General features: G+C 40.1%; 1 protein-coding gene across 1 annotated transcript; it reads left to right on the top strand.

Moving 5' to 3' along the window:
* Positions 1-1,521: 1,521 nt before the first annotated feature.
* KIF4_2 (Kinesin- protein 4) lies at positions 1,522-14,325 on the top strand. The gene is made up of 5 exons (XM_051208782.1): positions 1,522-3,891; positions 3,928-4,011; positions 4,049-4,326; positions 7,400-7,668; positions 13,461-14,325. Exons 1-3 carry the CDS (start codon positions 3,763-3,765, stop codon positions 4,220-4,222), a joined length of 387 nt encoding a protein of 128 aa, XP_051068603.1. The 5' UTR covers positions 1,522-3,762; the 3' UTR covers positions 4,223-4,326; positions 7,400-7,668; positions 13,461-14,325.
* The last annotated feature ends 2,261 nt before the right edge of the window (positions 14,326-16,586 follow it).

Below are 16,586 nucleotides of genomic sequence, written 5' to 3'. Positions count from 1 at the left end.
TTATTATTGTTAGTAGCGAGCATTTCGTTGTCAAAGTTATGAATGGTCTGGAAATACATTAGTGATACTATTTGTTTCCTCAAAACTCAGAAAGACAGTGAAATGTTTAAAGCACCTTCGAGCTAACCGGTATCTTGTGTAAACATTCTTATAAAGTTGGATACTTCATGTACTTTTCATCTTACTCAAACTGTGCATCTAAATGTCATCTGCGATTATTCATCAATTTTCACACAATACGTGTACCAGTAATAATCCCGAAGTCCAACCATACTGATTTTGAGACAGTTATCCATGACAGGCGATAGAAGATAGTCATATACCATAGTGGATCTGTTGAAGCTAGACAGGTACACTGTTGGCTTTCGGCTCAGTGTTCAAAATCTTGAGGGCTTGCGCGTACAATCAAGATTTCTGGTTTCGATCTACTCTTGTTGGGTCGCGAAATAGATGAATAATTGCTGATAACATTTAGATGCACAGTTTGAGTAAGATGAAAAGTACATGAAGTATCCAACTTTATAAGAATGTTTACACAAGATACCGGTTAGCTCGAAGGTGCTTTAAACATTTCACTGTCTTTCTGAGTTTTGAGGAAACAAATAGTATCACTAATGTATTTCCAGACCATTCATAACTTTGACAACGAAATGCTCGCTACTAACAATAATAAACTATCTGCTCATGAGTAAAAACTCTCAGTAAACTTACTGTAATCAATGATCTTATCTTCATTAAATTATCGCGCTGAATTTTCGAAGCATCTCGTAATTCAGCGTTTTCTTTTTTTAATTGGTCATTCTCTTCGTTGGCCGCTTGAAGACGAAATTGAACGTCTTTCATCTAGACATGAACAAACAAGGAGAAGACGTTAGTAAGTACGTGAATAGAATAGTAAAGGTGGTTGGTATTTCCTTACAAATGCTTTCGCAACAAGGAGTGATAAACTGAGAGTGGAATAAAGGGGTTTAATTAAGAGAATAATAAATCGAGTGATTAGAATGGGAATCTGTGCCGTTTGGTGTGCCTGAAATGTGTCAGGCATGTCCAGCCATCAACTGTACGACACTTGAGTAGATTGAGAAAGAAGTTTAATACGATTGGACCAATGAATAGCATTTGCCACTGACTGTTAGGCTGAGACTGTATTGGATGGGAAAGATATCGGTTTTCAGAGTTTCGCATCAAAAGCGATACATATCAATGAAAGCCATAGATTTGAAATCAATCGCAATGGAACAGATGTAGTTGTTCTGTTCTCTTCTCCGTCAAATCTTGGTATTTCAATATTGTTTCATAGTTACTGTTGTGGTATTTCACTTGTCTTATTCAACAGCATTTATTATTAATTTCAAAGACCGTGTTGACATTTAGATAATTTTTCACTTCCTCAGATGAAATGAAGTATGACATTTAGAAATGAGGGACTTGATGCTGCCAGTGTCAACAATAAGGTCGTGAAAAACAACACTGGATAAGTACATTCGTCTTTGAAAATAAAGTGCATTACTCGAATTAATAAATAAGGGTTGTGTATGTTTATTAGAATCACCCGAATTCATAGGATCGGGCTTGTAAATATTGGTATTATTTATGGTGAAATGAGCAGCAGTTTAACAAACGGACTTGATGTGTCCCATTTTATCGCTCTCAAAGCATTTGACATGACGAACGGCACATGAATCACGCAGTAAAGAATTATCACAGGATAAATATTTACGGAACCTGTACTCACTTATGTAACCTACTTTGTAACTCCCCAATATAATTTTATCAGTGTTTCCACAAGGATAAGGATAATTGGTAATTAAACGCATATTTGTATGAACTTGAGTACTCATCGGATTAGGATAACTAAGCAATGCACTGGGATTATTGATGACCTGGAGAACAATTACATGCACTGCCTCACAACTAATACACGCAGTTCTAGCATCGTGGAGGGAATGCTGCAGCATTTGTAATAGCTTTCTTTCCTGATTTGGTATGTTGATTCATGCATCTAATTGATCTTCCATCTGCACATGCAGTTGATCACCAAAATCACACATAAGGGATTATTTCTGCAACTCAAGGGTAATTTCTCTAACCTTTTGGTTATCCTGTAAATCGTTTTTGAAATTTCGCCTTTACACAGCATTAGAAATTAGTACACTTTACATGGTTTTATAGTAGTTCTTTGATAGTTGCATAGAGATGTGAAACAGTTTTATCTGGGAATGCTAAAGTTTATAATAAGCTATAAGCATCCTTTCCATTGAATGTGAGGAAATTAGCCTTCATTTTATCATCCTTAACTTCTTTCCTGGTTAGGCTTCAGATTACAGACCTTTCCATGTAATCTTCGAAAACGTCAATTGAATGTACATTCAAATATTTTATCAAAGTATCCATCGCGACGTCGGTATAATGGTTAGAATTATTCTAATTGACGTGCTTACTAAGAATTCCAGAAATGGGGCAATTTACAGCAAGTAGAACTAGAAGGGCACAAACGAACATATTACATTTGGAATTCGTAGCCAGCGGACTATAAAATACAAAAGAATCATTATTTCGTAGAAAAGCCACATAATTACAAAATAATCATATTTTGTCACACACATAGTAATTGGATCGCCTATTTATTGAATTTATAACGCGATACACACTAAGTTACATAGCCTAGTAGGTCGGTGAAATAGTTAGTTTAGGCCAAAAATATTTGTAAGTTGAGCTACGCGGATGGTGCCTCTTCCCCCAACATTATGACTAAAAAAAGGTGGTCTTGTGTTTGGTCACAAATTTGAGTTCGGTTGTCTTAATTTGATCGTTTGAGTACATGCTCATATATTCGTCCTTAAGCCACACTTCAGGTATGATGTATTATAATGCTGCCCAAACTGAAATAGGTGGAGCGATGCACAAATATGTGACCTGGTAAGTAAATGTAGGATACCTTAACTACCAAATTATCCCCTTAGTAAGTTAGAGCTTGCATGTATATGTTTGTTTGTCATTCTTATGTTAGTGATGTTATATTAGAAAGCTTTAATTTTACTTTGGCTGTGATCACGAACTTCTTTAGTAAATGCTTTGAGACAAAGCAGGTTTTTCGTGATACTGAAAATCGACCTAAAAAATATAGAGAACTGTCATTTATAAAACCGAGTGTTTGCACAGTCCATGTTCAATATATTTTACACATAAACTTTCTCGAGTGGAATGTTACTTAATTCTCTGTTACTTCAATTCTCACATAAATGCATTCTTTCCTATTAAACGTCGACAATTAGGTATGTTTAGTTTTCATGAGTTACTATGTTCCTGATAGTTTGTAGCCACTAAATGATGTCTTCTATTCTGTTATGTACCAAAAATATTCCGATTGATGTTATTGTTTTTCATTGAAAGTTTTGTTTAAAAACTTCTATAGCTAGGAATATATTATTATCTGTCAACAGCTCTTAGCGCTTTGATACTTCCGTACCCTGTACAAATGGGAATTGGGGACACAAGTGTGGAAGTTGGTGTTCGTGTTCGACCATTGTCAGACAGTGAAGTGAATGACGGTAGTTCGACCTGTTTGTCATATCCAAATGAAGAAAATCAGCTAATAATTGGAAACGACAAGCTTTTTGTCTTTGACTATGTTTTCAAAGAAACAGATTCTCAAGAGTATGTTTACAAAAAGGCTGCACTTGCAATGGTTGAAAATATTCTCAAAGGATACAATGCTACTGTGTTTGCCTATGGTCAAACTGGAAGTGGAAAACATATACAATGGGTACATGTATCTCCGAAAGTGTGGTAGAAGAATCCACTGGTATTGTTCCTCGAATTACTAAGGATTTATTTGAGAAAATGCCAAATTATGAGTATGAGTATACAGTGAAGGTTTCATTCCTGGAGGTAATATACACATTTTTGTATTGAGTTATTTCCCAGATATATAAAGAGGATATACATGATCTGTTAGGCGAAGATGTATCTGCATCCCTACAAATACGTGAAGAGAATCAACTTGTTAAGGTATTTCCTCACTCCGTATTTAGAGTTGACTGCATAGATTCCAGGCCTAACTGAAACAGTGGTCACATCTTCGGAAGAAGTTCTTTATCTTCTTCACTGTGGCTCAACAAAAAGAAGCGTTGCGAGTACGGCGAGAAATTTAAGATCCAGTTGCAGTCATGCCATCTTTACTCTGTTTTTTGTTGCGGCCAAAGATAGCAGCAATGGATGAGGAGAATACAGGAGGTACATTAACAGCTAAATTACATTTAGTCGACCTAGCTGGCTCTGAACGAATTAAGAAAGCACATGCTGAAGGTGACCGACTTAAAGAAGGTATGTGTATTTTATACGTATCTTTGGATGTTTCTACTGTTATTTTTTGGTGGCGTTTTTTTATTACGTGGTCGACATAAATATAGTCCTCATTTGTCTTGCCAAACAGATCAATTAGTAGTTACTCGACATTCAATTTTTTTTCATCACATCAGGTTTGGTTACGATTGGAAAGGTCCAGGTAGTAAGCAATGTGTTATTGACACAGTAGGATTCATCCCCATACTTACGGACTCTATGCTCTTTAACATGTGAGTGGCATTTAACTCAGTCGATTGAGAAGTTTCACGAGATTATCTTCGACAAGGGTGTTAAACGAAATTGCTATCCTATCAAAGGCCCTGTTGTCATTTGCAAAGCATATGAGCGTTTGTAGAAAATTTTACTCTTTAGTGATAACACTAGATACTATGTTTTTTCCCACCGGTCGAATGTAGGGTGATGTTCCTGGAATACTCTCCTTACTTTTCTTAAATTACAGAGTGAAAAAGTTAAGTGTGTCATATTTTTTACGTATTTAAGTGTTCAGATTAACGAAGTGCTATTAGAGATACAGGCAAGTCGTTTGGAAGTAGTTAAGCCATTTAATTCGTGGTTCTGGAGAATCATCCAATTATTACCGAGGGGTGTGTATACAATGTAGGCGTTTGTTCTGTATTAATTCTTGCAGCTACCTAGATACACGAGCATCTCGACTACTTCTGTCTGTTCACCATCCAGGGTGAGTACAGGATTAGAATCCTGCCAGTCTTGCAGAAGTACTTTGCACTTCGAAGGTGCAAAGCACATACCATACCTACGGACACTGATTGCCAACTGATTAAGTGCGGATTGCATGCCTTGGGCGTTATCGCACAGTAAGACAATATCATCCGCATACTCAAGGTCGAGAAGTCTTTCTCCAGACAACAGATCCACACCACCATTACTTACATTCATCAGAGCTGTTTCCAGAATGTCATCGATGGCAAAGTTGAAGAGGAATGGTGAGATTGGGCAACCCTGCCTAACCCCACTGCTCGAATGGAACAATGGAGAGAGGTGGTTGTATGCCCTCACTCTGCCTGAGGTGTTTGTATATAGGGCTTTTAGGATGTTAATAAACTTCTCAGCCACACCCTTCTTCAATAGACAATCCCAGAGAACAGTTCTGTTCAACGAATTGAAGGCAGCCCTGATGTCAAGAAACACTACGATTGTTGGCCTTTGATAAGTATGGCGATGTTCTAACATTTGGCGGAGGGTGAAGATATGATCAATACATCCTCGACCAGAACGAAACCCAGCCTGCTCCTCGCGAGTCAATCTTTCTCGGGTTTTGAACAACCTAGGAAGTATGACGGAAGCCAATAGCTTGGACGCAATCGTAAGTAGACTTATTCCCCGATAGTTGTTGCAGGAACGACGTGAACCCTTTTTAAAGATAGGGACAACTATCGACTCATTCCATGACGTTGGTACACTCTCTAACACCCAAACCTTTGTAAACAACGTCGTCAATTACTTGGTCAAAAAGTCACCACCATCTTTAAAAAGAGCCGGAGGTAAGTCATCTGGGCCAGGTGATTTGTAGCGCTTCAAGAGTTGGAGTTCCTTGCGGACTTCCGCCTCATTTGGTGGATCAGTCGCCACCGGCCATGGAGGGCAGGACAGTCTGACCGATGTTGCCGGAGCAGCAGGCCAGTTGAACTGCCCTTCGAAAAATTCTGCCTATCGTCCAAGACGTCGATGAGAGTTAGTGATTGGCATCCCATCATCCTCGCAGATTGTTTCACTCACACCAGACTTCTTGCTGCCAGTGGCTCGGATGAGTTGGAAGAGCTTCCGGTAATTACCAGATGCAGCTGCTGCTTCCAGTTCATTAGCACGCTTCGACCACCAAGCTTCTCGGTCCTTACGCAAGCTTTGCCCAATTTCATTACGTAACATCCTTCATTTGTGGTCAAACTCACGGTCACCCAGAGTAGACCGACGGGCTTCAATGAGTTGTAAGGAGCCTGAATAAACCCAGTGCTTATAAGCGGGACGTTTCGCGAACCCACAACTGACTGTACCCGCCATTTTCATGGCGTCATGCAATTGCAACCAATGCTCATCCATACTTTTCAGTGGAATGGTAGCTAGCCTAGAGGCTAGCTCGGTTCGATACTTACTTGCAACAGAAGTCGCAACCAGCTTGTTAATATCGATCCGTTGATGGCGGTCACTTCGTTGTCCACTGAAAAGTAAGGTAAGATTGGCGCAGACCAAAGCATGGTCAGAGTCCAGATAGGTACTCCAAAAGGAGCGGCAGTCTTGTACACAACCAGAATGGTCAGATCTCTTGCTGACCATTTCTCTAGGATGAGCTACAGCCTCTCATGAAATTAGTCTTTGTCATCCTCCTTCCTACTGTTGGTGATTTGGTAGCACTGGATGATGTTCATTGTAATCATGTCCGCTTTTATTTTGAAAGATGCTTTAATGTATACATTTGGCCATGTGAGAGCATTTCGAGAGGAAGAGCGGACTCTCCCCACCCTTGGTCCTATCAGGGCATTTATGGGCCAACACCTTGTATGTGGGAAGCATCGTGTGCTTCATGACCATAATAAGACAACACCTTTTTTAAAGTTTGTCTTTTCTACTCAGACTATATTCAATGGGTTTCGCTTCTTCCAAATACAACCAGATTGTTTCGTCTTATTTTTGCGACTATCTTAAAAACTCATTCCGTCTCTCACATTGTTCAAACATTCCACGTCCATTTATTCGTCATTGTTTTCGGTTGTCAGAAAAAGCGTCGGCATCTTGACTTTCAAAAAATCTCGACTTCCCAAATTCAACACTATAAATCTTCTATATGAAGACTCATCAAGTCACAGCTGAAGGTCTAATTAGTTTTCTGTGGTTGGCGTTCTTTTCGGTAGATTTATTTTTCACAAGGTAGATTCGTTAAGCTTACGGTCAACTGTGGTCCTAAAGGACCGGGACTAGCTCTACGCGGAATTACTTGTACTCAGTATTATTAAATATTTTGAATAATTTCAGTTGCTTGATTAATATTTTTATTTGTCCATCTTTTTTTCTTTAGAATAGTCCACCTACTACTAGACTGATTATCGACAACAAATCATCAAACACCCGTATAGTTCGTCAATATAGCAGTAATAATAATTGTACATTTACTTTGTTAAGTGATGATGAGAATGAGAATGTATATCCGCAAACAAACATTGCTACCGATAAATCCCTAAACTTCGGTGATGATGGAAACACTAGTGATGAAGACGAACCAAGAGTGAATTTAAAAAAGTTGAAAGCGAACGAAGTTTACCATTTACAGTAGTCACTGATATTAATGTGAGTACATGTGTAATGTTCACTCTCCTCTTCATCGTCTATCATATTTATCTGGATAGCCAGGATTTTTTGTACTATTGATATATATATTGTAGAATATGGGTAGAAACCTAGGTAGAGATAGTTGACATGATTTGGCTTTTATCTAGAAAACCAATAAGCAAACTGAACAACTGTTTTTTCTTAGTATGTAATCTTTAAGTAGTGTACATATATTGTACTTTCAAGAATCAAATCTTAGACCTTCAACTCGTGGCAAGTATTTAATCTTTAGAAATTAATGAATTCAGTTAGTTTTAATCGATGTAGACGCAAGCACAAATGTACTTTGGTCCACGTTTTCCTACTAAATCAACACTGTGACAAAATTAACTCGATAAATAGCTAAGTAATTGAAGTAATCGTGGTGGTAATGATAATATGAATGACAACATATTGGACATATGGCTCTCAAAGAATGAACGTATGGAGGAACACTGAAAATGAAGATGTAAAGGAAGATAAATGGTAATTGCATATGTGCCACTGTATTGAACTTTACACCATATCACCTTGTTCTTCCAACCATTGGTCAGGATAATCACGCAAGCCCCGACTACTGACTGCCTTTAGGCGAGATGTTGGTCAGTAGCGTAGTAGTTTCAGTTTCAGTTTGGGAAGGGCAGGAGGCTCGATGGCCTATGTTAGTCCTGGCAATGGTGGTCTCTCAGTTGATCCAACTTTCTTTTGAAAGAGTCGACGGATGCAGCCTCAACCACGTGCTGAGGTAGTGAATTCCACTCGTTGATGATTCGATGGGAAAGTTGATAGTCAGCTGACAAGTAATTTGTCCTTGGCTTGTGATCTTTTTTGGAGTGTCCTCGTAAATTCTCTGTTTTGGAAGGCAAGAAAAATGAGGGCATATTAGGTGCAAATTTATCACTAAGCAATTTGTAGACTGTATTCAAGTCGCCTCTAGTTCTGCGATATGACAACGGGAAATGGTTCAGCTTGGCCAGTCGAACTTCATACGGAAGCTTCGCTATTTCGGGAATCAGCTTAGTCGCCGTTCTCTGAACCTTTTCCAGAAGCTCACTGTCTTTTTTTAAGCAGGGGCTGGCCGCTTGTATGCAGTACTCAAGTTTAGGACGTACGAACACTGCATACAAAGTCAAAAACGTTTTAGCGTCGACATGACTAAAAGCTCTACGTATTGACCATAAGGTTCTAAAACCTTTGGCGGCTATTGCACGGCAGTGTGCAGTAGTCTTTAAGTCTTGACTAACGATAACTCCTAAGTCATTATATGTCTGGACGACAGGTAGCTCAGTGTTATTCATCGTGTATGTATCTGTGCCTTGAAGACCGATATGCATCACAACACACTTGGAAGTATTTATCGGCAACTGCCATGTTTGAGACCATTCAGATAACTTCTTCAGGTCATTTTGAAGTTCTAAGCTATCACTCTTACATCGTATCGTTCTCCATATCTTGACATCGTCAGCATATAGAAAGACCGATGATGATAGGAGACAAGGAAGGTCATTTACATACAAGAGGAATAGCACTGGCCCCAAAACTGTACCCTGGGGAACTCCACTAAGCACAGTTTCCCAGCTAGATAACTTTGAGTTCACCCTTACTCTTTGTTGACGCCCAACTAAGAAGTCTTTTATCCGACTTTTCTTAACTTATATAACAGCCGGTTGTGTGGAACTTTGTCAAAAGCTTTACTGAAATCAATGAAGGCTACGTCTACAGGTAGTTTTTGGTATTTAAGGGCGCACCAGCTTTCACGAGCCACTAATAAGTTAGTGAGACAAGAATAACCTATTCTGAAGCCGTGCTGCTTCTCCGAGAGGATCCGGTTTTTATCAGGATACTTAAACAGCTCCTTCCGAATAATCTTTTCTAATATTTTAACAACCACACTAGTTAGGCTAACGGGGCGGTAGTTCTCAGGTTTGTGTTTCGTGCCTGTTTTGAAGACAGGACTTACTATGGCGTTTTTCCAATCTTTCGGTAAGCGACCCTGCGTAACGGATAGGTTAAAGCATGTACTTAAAGGGCTTGCAACGAAGTTAGATAGTTCCTTCAGTAACCTAGGATGTAATTCATCGGGCCCCGTGGATTTACCTATGTCAAGCTTATTTAGCAGACCAAAGACATCGAGTTCTTTAATGGTCACGCTATCCAGTGTATGTATGGGGGGATCTGTATACGCTGACGGGAAGGGCGCTTCTATGGTATATACGTTGCTAAAGTAGTTCGAGAACACTTGAGCCTTACCAAAGTTGTCATCCACTAATGATGAAGCAGCACTGTCTCCCCATAGAGCAGGAATACTTCCTTTACTCCTTGTGCTTTGGTTTATATAGGAATACAAGCGTTTAGGATATTCTATGGATTCCTTAACAAGTTTTCCTTCGTACAATTTTCTAGACTTACCGAGAGTCGAGGCACAAGTATTCCGAGCCTTTCGATACTGGGATTTTGACTCATCAGTCCCCAGTAACCTAAATCTATCCCACATTTTCCTTTTCTTACGGAGAAGGATACGGACCTCCCTGCTGAGCCATGGTGGTGAGTTTTTCGGCCCCTTTGGTATAGTCCAAGGGATGTGAGGTGTGGTAACTTTTAAGTATGGATTTCGAAAGGCGTCCCAGGCCGTTTCAATGGAGGACTCTGGGTCTATTGTCCAATCTATTAACGATGCTGAGTGCATGATGTCTGGTATGTTTGCTTTCCAGACGTTGGGTCTGGACTGGACTGACGCGTGCTCGTGACTGGCAGTTATATGGAAGTCGAAAGTTATAACTGCGTGGTCACTTTTACCTAGGGGTGGCATATGATGGAGGTTCGCAACATCATCCTCATAGTGAGTCAGTATAAGATCTAATAAGGATGATTCAGTGTCCGGATCGTACCTTGTCGCTTCTTTCACATGTTGCACTAGAGCACATGTGATAACCCCATCCACTAGTTCCTGCTCGAAAGAATTCTCCGACGATTTAGTTCTCAGATTTTCCCAGTCTACCATAGATGCATTGAAGTCCCCTAGGATTAGACATCGACCACTTTGAGACCAAGTATTGAAACTGCTTAACAGGATCTCATTTGCCTCACAGCTTGGACTGCGATAGACCAAACCAATCAGCAGCTCTTGTCCCTTGCATTTCAAGCGGCAACTAACTAATTCACACGTCCCACTCTCATGGGATACACTACCGATAATGGCAAATGGGATAGCATTCCTAATGAATAGAGCTACTCCCCTTCCTTTGCGCTTTTGTGTTCTGTCGGCCCTTACTAACGTAAAGCCCTCGAAATCAAGTTCCATACTATCTATAGCCTGTGTCAGCCAGGTTTCTGCGATTATATCTGGCTTTGTAGAGTCAATCTGTACACCTAGTTCCGATCGCTTATTAAGTAAGCTTCGTGCATTGGTGTAACAGATCCGAAGCCTGTTTAAGTGCCTTCGTGCTTCACCCAGAGTGGCTTCGGCATCATTCTCTGTCGAAGTCTTACAACCCGGAAATCTACAATTTTCAGGTCCTTTTCACCAGCATCTAACCTAAGTTGTAGTTGTTTCTCTGCTTCCCGTCTTTTAACACGGTCTGCCAACGGTAGGTCCTTTCGGATAAAGACTCCTGAACCCTTTAATTTGTGTCCATTCTGTAAAATTAGGTCACGTTCGTTCGAAGATCCGAATACTACTTTAAGCAGTCTGGAATGATTTGGTTTCGAGTCCGCTAGACTCCCTAGTCTGAACACCTTTAGCAAGGTGACCCCGGTCATATTTTGAGGCATGAGTTGATTAAGCAGCTGCCTAATCAGTACAATGTCATGCTCAAAACGAGCTTTAGGTTCAGAGCTCTCGCTCTCCTTGATTCTATGAAAAATAGCTGATCTGTCGCTATGATCAGCTTTCCATTTTTCAGCTACTTTTACGGGGGCAGGGTTCCATTTTATATCCCTACTTTTCTTCCTGTACCCATTCGTCAACGGTGCTGGTAGAAGCAATAACAGTTGCGTCGAACCTAGTGTTGGATTTTGGGGAGTTGTCGACGACCTGAGGTCGGATTATGTTTATCGCTTGAAACCGATCGAACCTTGCGATTGCGGCTTATAGGTGTTTCCTGTTGGATCCCATCTGGGAGACGGGGAACAGAAGACCCTACTTTTCTTGAGCTTTTGTTTAAAGCAGGCCCCTTTGGAGGCTGCTTTTCCTTCTTTGACGGGCGTGAGTTATCTATCATCGAACTAACCTTAGTTTCCTTCACGCTGATTTGCGTGTCGACAGATCGAGTGCTGTTTGACGCGTTCCGACTATGCTTGCTAAAACACTTCTTTGCAGCATCAACCAGTGAGATGGCCTCGGTTAACAAGCTGTTTGCATCCGAGCAGCGCTGTTGACAAAGCCATACACAACCCTTCTTACTGAACCGTTTGAAAGCAGCAGGCGTTAAGTTCGTGCAAACTTCGTGGTACCAGCCTTTGCACTCGTCGCACTGCATGCCGCTTTCAACAGGATAACGACAACCCGGACGTCGGCAAATGCTTTTTTTTTACACTGTCCGATCATTTAGGAGGGTTTTTTTCAAGATGCGATGATACTCAAAAACAAAAAAAAATCAATGACCAAAAAGGTGAAGAGCTGTAGATTGCTAGGACCAAAAGTACTAACAGATACAGTTGAAAAAGAGGTGCTCAAGAGTACCAATGACAAAACTAATTTGGAACAGTAAAAACAATTCTCTAGTCGAATACTTTTACTGAAATAAATTCAATTAAAGTGAAAACAGTAGTCTTTATACGTAATAAACGATCAAAACAAAGAAATTTACTCAGTGAGGAAAAATACCACTGTCCTTTTTAAATGGCGCGCTTACTTCAGGTTAGAAGAATACCAACTCTCCACATGGAAATGAAAGGACAATTTCTGAAGCTATTGGCTGTTGAGTTGAACTGGTTCAGACTAACTGGTCGAGGTCCATGCGATTATGTTGACCAGTGGTTGGAGATTGGGTGATGTGCCTCAGAATTGGTTGTAATAAAGCGGATACTCTTACTGCTTGTTTTCTCTTAGATCTTAATTTTTAAAGTTGTCATATGGTTTTCATTCTATTTATTTATTCTTTCTTCTCTGGTCACTTTTCCCAAGGGTTTGATTTATTTCTGTCACTATTACTACCATTTCTACTACCTGGGATTTCCTTTGTAATTTCAACCTGAACCGAGCACATGTGTGCCGGGTCCTCCTCTGCATATGACTGATTGGCCGACAATCTGTTAGTCTGTGTTCATTAACATGGTTCACTCCAACAGTTAGTGATTTTACGGTCTAATCCCAGTTCTTTTTTGACTTTCTTCAGCCTTCTTCGATATTCATGTAGGATCCATGCAAACCAGTAGTCCAAATAAACATCACAATCCTAAGGATCGAATGGTGGAACAGAATTGTCTCTGTGATTGAAATCATATATATATATATATATATATATATATATATATATATATATATATATATATATATATATATATATATATATATACATATTCTATCTCTTTATGGTTCTGACGTGAGCTATTTCATATTTCCTTTACGTTTAATCATAACTGTCAGCCATTTACTTCTTGACATGAAAAACTGAACTGAATTGTGACATAAAGTGTGTTCTGGGTGGGCAATTCAAGAGTGAGTTCACTTTACAGTTTAATGTCGAAGTATTTACTTAACAATATTTGTACATATTCATAGTGATGTTAAATAGTTATTAAATAAATTCCTTTTTATTTCCATTAATCAGTGAAAATCTGATGCAGATTCACATAAACGTCGATGTAAATGCCGAGCAACATGTCAAGCACGGTGTAGTTGTAAACGTTCTGGTCGTCCATGTGTCCCATCACATTGTCACTGTGTATTAGGTCTATGCAAAAATCGTTCAGATTCATCATCGCAAAACAGTCAAATAGTCAGTTCAGTCGAAAATCCTGCAACTGTTATGGGACCACCATCTGGATTTCCCGTTATATTACGTCCCAAACGTAAAACTCGTGCACTACAAATTTGATTGAAGAACAACAAAAATAAACATATGACTCACACACTGATGAATGAAACGTATAATTTAAACAAACAACAAACTTGTACATCCATATCAGAAAATAATGATAATGATGATTTACAATCTCCAACTGACAATTCGCAACTATCTGACGGTGGGTCACTTCGTTATTTATGGCCTAAAAATCGTTTATCTTATTTTCCCAGTCCACTATTGCGTTCAGACAGATAAACGTTTTCTACCGGCCAAAAATCTCCCAGAAATGTACTTCACCATCCTGTCTACATTGGTTTCCTTTCTTAGTTTAGAACACTTGTACGTGGTTTCTGTGTATGGACGCTATTATTTTATCTCTTTTCCCTTCTTCTATTCAGTTTATGTATATATTTGTTGCTAAAGACAGAACCAGTAGGATAACATTAATTTGTGTGTTGTGTTTTGCTTCTTTATTTTTCACAATCGTAGTCCATTTCATTATGTATATTTTGGCTTCGATATCGTGATTTGTTGTTCATTAAAGAATAAATACACTAAAACAATCGTTGTGAAACCGTTCCTGGTTTCCTCTTGTAATTCCATATTGTTTTTCTATTTTTTCCCCGAAGCACATACAGGACCCTAGTGTGGTCATTCACTTGACCTCACCTCGCCAAAACGGAGAGCTGATAAGGTACATGCTCCGTTTATCTGCCCCGATCGGAGCTGCTACCTTGACGCAGTGGTCGAGCTTGCCTATCGCGATGACCCAACCGAGCTATATTGGCTGGAACATATGTTCCTGTAGGTTCTACCATGCCAGGCAGTTCGATTGGAGAACGGTAAGACTAAAAGCAGCAACTCAAGGTCGGAGGGCGAAGTCGTACTGCTGACTGTAGAGGGGTGTGACAGCAGCGGCAAGTTGTTTCTCTCGGACAACCAGCATCTGCAGCGATGCTGCCTTCTCACAAGGAGGGGTGGGGTTAGAAAAGGTCGACCCTAAAAATGTCACACCTCACCTTACCTCACGGATTGCCGTCCCTGGCGGTAAGGCCCTTTGAAGAATGGAGCTAACACGTCAAAAACCTCCCACAAAAGGTCGTGCGCGACCGGCCTTGAGCAGTTGTCCCTGGGCTCTGCGGTCACGCTCCCAGATTGTTAAGGCCGGCATTAATCCGACTTCCTTTTCAGGTTCCTCAAGAAACACCCTTCCACGGTGTGGGCAGCCGGGAAGTGACACCAGCCCTCATACCTGTAACAGCACACGAGACCAAGTTGGTCACATTCAAATCCTTCCTACACCTAATACCACTCTTATCTCCCCGACTAACTCTTCTCACGTCCTTTTATCACCTTACACCGCCAGGGCAAACGATTTGAGTACGTGGAACGTTATTCCTGGTCTCCTGAAACCACGCTCTAAACTTCATGTTGGAGCTTATAACGTCCGAACACTGTGCCAAATAGAACAACAAGCTTCCTTAGCTAGGACTTTAGAATCTCGCGCCATCGATGTGTGCTGCGTCTCCGAAACGCGCATGCAGGATCCGAGTAGCGTCATTCATTTGACATCATGTCAAAGTAACGAACCAACTCGATTCATAGGAAACTTGAGAAGAAAGTAAATCTTAGTAACTGTGAGAACCACGAAGAAGGGGTTACACCATTGTTAAAGCCAGGCAAAGTTTGCAACAGAGCGTAACTGAAACGAGCGAAGGATTCAGTAGTAACCCAACTTAAAGACCAGCGTGAAGACTTTTATAAGTATCGATTATGTACGGGCGAAATCGAGGTAGTACAACTCAATGTTGAACAATCAATCGAATGGAACTCATTGCTGTACAGCAACTTCCTTGATTATGAGAAAGGAAAGGAAAGAGTGGATTTTTTCAAAAATATGGAGTGCCTGAAAAGATTTTCATCTTTATACGGAAGTCTTACGAAGTACTAAATTGCGAAATTGTGCAGGGAGGGTAGCTCACAGATGTATTTCAAGTGAAGACCAGTGTCAGACAAGACTGGTTACTCTCGTTTTTCTTCTTTTTTTCCAGCTGCTGACTGCACTATGAAGACCATAACATATCTGGGGATGCACGGAATACAGTGAACACCTTAGACTTTGTAGATGACCAAGTACTATTATCCCACTCCTAGCAATAAATTTAGGCGAACACAGCCAGTATAGAAGTGGCATCAATAGAAATGGTGCTTAGCATTCACAAAGGAAGAAGCAAGATCATAAAGATATTTGGCGATACTTTCAATGATCCATTATACTATAAATGACAAGTATTCTCAAGAGGATAAGTGTAGTGTAGCCTAAATATTGTTAAATGGTATTGATGATCTTAGTTCCTTTGCTTATTAAACAAAATATGCACTTGATTGATACATGGTGCAATATGAGACCAGAGTGATTTATGGTCGCTTATGCATATAACCCATAAAAAATGTGCTCAAGATGATATTAAAATAGCAACAACAATTAATATTACATAAAAAGCCGGAGCAACTGGTACAGTCGTTATTTTTACTTCAGAATTTATACGCTCGCACCGCTAGGACAAACGATTTGAGTACGTGGAACGTTATTCTTGGTCTCCTGAAACCATGCTCTAAACTTCATGTTGGATCTTATAACGTCCGAACACTGTGCCAAATAGAACAACAAGCTTCCTTAACTAGGACTTTAGAATCTCGCGCCATCGATGTGTGCTGCGTCTCCGAAACGCGCATGCAGGATCCGAGTAGCGTCATTCATTTGACATCACCATGTCAAAACAAAGAACCAACTCGATTCACACTTCGTGTATCTGGAAGCTCAGATGCCGCTTGTCGTGGACTCGCCGGCGTAGGTATAGCATTGAGTCCTAGGCAGAACTAGCTCTC

The sequence above is a fragment of the Schistosoma haematobium genome, chromosome 3, assembly GCF_000699445.3.
Source record: "Schistosoma haematobium chromosome 3, whole genome shotgun sequence".
Lineage (NCBI taxonomy): Eukaryota > Metazoa > Platyhelminthes > Trematoda > Strigeidida > Schistosomatidae > Schistosoma > Schistosoma haematobium.
The sequence above is the reverse complement of the archived record's forward strand: the minus strand, read 5'-3'. Positions and strand labels throughout refer to the sequence as shown.